The following is a 3,854-nucleotide window of genomic DNA, read 5'->3' as shown; positions in this document are numbered from 1 at the left end:
GCTTCAGTGTAGTAACGATTTGCGCGCGGATCGTCACGTATCCGGGTTCGCCGTCGAAGAGAAGGGCGCCGGTTCCACTGGCGCCGCCTCCCCGTCAGCGGCAGCCGCGGCAGCCGAGGCTGAGGGGACCTCCTCGCCGTTGTCGTTGGCCTCAATGTCGATGGCGCGGCAGATGAGCGATGTCAGGGGGATGAGGTGCTGCTTCGTCGCCTGGTAGGCGGACGTCAGCAGGTCCCACTCGATGGCGACAGCCGAGGCGAGGTGCGGCTTGGACGTTGGCAGGCGGATGATGTTGGTGGTGCCTGGGTGGCGGAGGGGGCGGTTGTCGAGCATGACCTGCAGGGCGCCTGTTCACCATGTTCCGTCTGTCAGTCACTCTGAAGTGTGTCTCTTGCCGAGTCTTGTGTGTGTATGAGGAAGTGAGAGAGGAAGAGAGAGAGAGGAAGAGAGGGAGGAAGAGAGACAGGAAGAGAAGAGAAGCGTACCGTCCACCTCCTCGACGCGCACCTCCTTCCAGAACCGCCTCTTGAGACCGCCCTTGACCCCCTTCATCGACGCGGCGTTGCGGATCTCCTGGGGCATCTCGAGCATCTCCGCCTGTCTCTTCCGCCGCGCCAGCTTGGCGGCCGCCTCCTGGCCCAGCTTGCTCTCGGCCGAGAACTCGGCGGCGGATCGTGGTGCCTCGGGCGGCGGGCCGGTGCCCACGACGGGCGCGACGTCTGCCGTCTTGAAGACTGTCGAGGAGAGGCTGCGATGGGATTGGCGCAGCAGGGGCGCTGTGGCTGTCGCGATGCGCGGAATGGCCCGGCGCGGCATTCTCGTGATGGCCTTCATGGCGGCTGGGGAGTTTGCTGCGAGGTTGCTGCGAGGTTGCGGCTGCTGGCTGACTTGAGGTTTTCGTTGCAGCCGGCCGGGTTTCCCAATTGATGATTTTTGGAGATAGGAAGGAGAGCGACGGAGCTTCGACACGCTGGGGTGGGGCGCAGACCCACATCGGAGCTCGGTGGTGGTGCCCGCCGATGTTCCGTGCTGACATCATCCACTGCCTTGGCCAGAACCCCCTGAAGTCACCTTCGCCCTGCCTTGCATTTGTGTCCAGACATATCGAGAGGTCAAATCACAGCGCTTCCATTTTCCTATTTCTCGCCGGCTATGCCTCCGTCTTGCCTTGCTCTCTCTGATGTGATCTGTTCTGTAGAAGCTGCTGGCCGCCCTTATTTGTTGTCCCGCTTAGATGTTCTGCTACTGACTGTTTGTGTGTGTGTGTGTGTGTGAAGAACCTCTCTGCCCGCAACGCCGGTACAACCAAGCCTGAATCATCACCTCTGCCGAACCCCGTCTAGGACCCCTCGCCTCTCTTTTCTCTCTTTTCCACGTACACAAGGTAAAAGTACATCCATCTGCCCTACGCCCGCGGTGTGCCCTCAGTCAAAGTCGACGTCGAGCTCGAGGTCAATCTCGCCGATGATGTCGTCGTCGCAGATGGGGCGGTGGATCACGGGCAGGCCCTTCTTCTCCGCCTTGCGCGCGTTCTCCAGCGCCTTGGCAATGTGCGGCAGCACCTCGGACTCCTTCTTGGCGGCCGCCATCTTGGGCGTGCCGCTGGCCGGCGTGCCGTTGCCGCTCGCCGCGCTGTCCTCGGCCTTTTGGTGGTTCTGGTGCACAAACTTGGTCTTGGTGCGGATGCGTCGCGAGAGGTCAATGTCCGTCACCTCGCCGCGCTCAATGGCCGCCTCCTTCTTGCGCGCCTCGTGCTTCTCTTTGAGCTGCGCCTTGCCGACGTTGGCCGCGTTCTGGCGCCGCCGTTCGCGGTTGATGTCGGCGAGCCGGTCCTGCTGCGCCGCGTTCGTCGACGTCGTCTTGGGCGCGTCGAGCGTCGTGCGGAACGCGAGCCGGTTGCTCAGCAGGTCGTCCAGCTCCTCCTGCAGCTCCGCGATCCGCCGCGTGTGCCCGGCCGCCGTCGCCTCCTCAATCTCCCACCGCAGACGGTCGCGCCGCTCGGGGTCAAACTTTTTCCGCAGCTCGTTCTTGCGCGCCACCTTTTCGTCAATCTCGGCGCTCGTGAGGCTGCGCTCGACAAACTTGTTGATGTCGTCAATCTTGTTGAGGAGCACCTGCGTCTTGGGGAACGCCATGCCGTCCACCTGCAGCGTCGTCACGTAGCGGTTGAATTCGCGCTGTGCTGCCTGTCAGTCAAGGGCTCTGAGAGGGACCCCCCAGGTCAAGGAAACATTCGGCCCAGTCTCACCTCTGTGACGGGTTTGTCGGAGCAGAAAATAAAGGCAAACTCCTTCTCCGCCTTGCCGTGCGCCGCAATCACGTACTGATCCGTCACAAAAGACCCGCTGGGACCGTTGAGCGCGTAGGGCTTACCCACGGCGATGCCTGCCAATCGTCAGCGAGAAGCCCGAGGACGAGTAACTCCGGAATAAACACGTACCCTTGATCTTTGCCAGGCGGTAGTCGTCCTGTCCCGTCTTGGGGTCAGGACCCAGACTGACGCGGACGTAACAGCCCGTGATGGCGTTCTCAAATCCAGGGTTGAAGCAGTACTGAGCAAAGCGGGCTGCGTCCGACACGAATGCGCTCGAAATCACGGATCGTGGCCGGCGGCAGCTCGCGGGGGCGGCGAGTGCCTGTCTTGGGAGAAGGAGCGCCGGCGGCCGCCGTCGTACGAGTCGCGCGAACGCGATCGCGACGACGAGTGTCGGCGGTCATGGTGAGGCGAGTCGCGACCCGTGCGGCGGTTCTCCTCACGGGCGCGGGCGCGGTCGTTCTTCTCGGCGCGGGCGCGGCGCAGCGAGTCGATGGCGGCGCCCGTCTTGCTCGTTTCGGTGCGCTGGCGGGCCGACTTGTGGGAGTCCTCGTCGTCGAGGTCGGCGGCATCGGCCGTCCGCTTCTTGACCTTGTTCTTCTTCTCCTCGTTCTCCTGCTTGGCCACGAGCTGCCGCAGCATGCGGTTCTGCTGCTGGCGTTCAATCTCGGCCTGGCGGTCGGCGAGCAGCGACTCACGCTCGACCTCGCGCATGCCCATAACATGCTTCTTCTCCGCGGCGCTGCGGAACATGCCGTCTACGGGGTACTTGTCTTCGTCGTCTGGGTCGGCTGAGCCCTCGGCTTCCGAGTCGGACTCGTCCATGGCTGCTGAGCCGTCGGATTTGGGACTGCCTGGTGGCGAGAAGCTGCGCAGCGTCAGGAGGTCTGGCTCTTGGAAACGAACGAAGGAACGGGCGCAACAGGAGAAAGAAGAAAGAACGTCGTGAACGTCGTCAATGGGGCGTGGCAACTTACGCCTCGCCTTCCTCGGCATCTGAATCATCGTCACCGCGGCCCCTGGCCCCCCTTTTCGCGCCACTGCCAGCCTTCTTGGACGGAGGCGGCGAGGCAGAGTCGGCCCTGCTGTCCCTGTCCGACATGACCTCCTCCTCGTCGGACGAGTCATTGCCGCCTGCAAGAGCCAGAAGCTCGTCGTCAATGTTGCTCATGATGACCTGTGTGCGATGTGTGACGGCGGCGTTGGCGGGGTTCGGGTCGATGGGGGGGGGGAGGGGAGGAGGGAGAGGGAAGAAGGATGCCAGGGTTTCGTGTTCGGGGGCGGATCTCTCCCAGAAAAAGGTAAAAGTGACTTGGTCGTTGGGAAACGGGATGCGACGAATCCAAAGTCGCGACTCGACGAACGTGCTGTGCCTGTGCCTTGTCGGACGATTATGTCATCCGCATCCTGCACCAGGTGCTACGGTGCTGCATAAGGGCTGCATAAGGTACGTACCTTATCGGAGTGGGCCACTCTTTTGTCGTTCGATCATCAGTGTTCGAGTCGATGATCATGATGGGTCCTTCACTCTACGACTTCA

General features: G+C 62.6%; 2 protein-coding genes across 2 annotated transcripts in view; both read right to left on the bottom strand.

Moving 5' to 3' along the window:
• Window positions 1-834, bottom strand: part of VDBG_01727 (conserved hypothetical protein) — a gene marked incomplete at both ends in the record, with an annotated part of 1,433 nt that extends 599 nt beyond the window's left edge. Inside the window, 2 exons of the mRNA XM_003007493.1 lie at window positions 38-347; window positions 486-834. Coding sequence (XP_003007539.1) covers window positions 38-347; window positions 486-834 — 659 coding nt within the window. The remainder of the gene's footprint in view (window positions 1-37; window positions 348-485) is intronic.
• Window positions 835-1,424: 590 nt separating this feature from the next.
• VDBG_01726 (conserved hypothetical protein) lies at window positions 1,425-3,485 on the bottom strand (the record flags this gene model as incomplete). The annotated part of the gene is made up of 5 exons (XM_003007492.1): window positions 1,425-2,177; window positions 2,249-2,385; window positions 2,441-2,616; window positions 2,676-3,182; window positions 3,292-3,485. The coding sequence occupies 5 exons, from the start codon at window positions 3,483-3,485 to the stop codon at window positions 1,425-1,427; spliced, it is 1,767 nt and encodes a 588-aa protein (XP_003007538.1).
• Between the last annotated feature and the right edge of the window lie 369 nt (window positions 3,486-3,854).

The sequence above is a fragment of the Verticillium alfalfae genome, genomic scaffold (assembly GCF_000150825.1).
Source record: "Verticillium alfalfae VaMs.102 supercont1.2 genomic scaffold, whole genome shotgun sequence".
Classification (NCBI taxonomy): domain Eukaryota; kingdom Fungi; phylum Ascomycota; class Sordariomycetes; order Glomerellales; family Plectosphaerellaceae; genus Verticillium; species Verticillium alfalfae.
The sequence above is the reverse complement of the archived record's forward strand: the minus strand, read 5'-3'. Positions and strand labels throughout refer to the sequence as shown.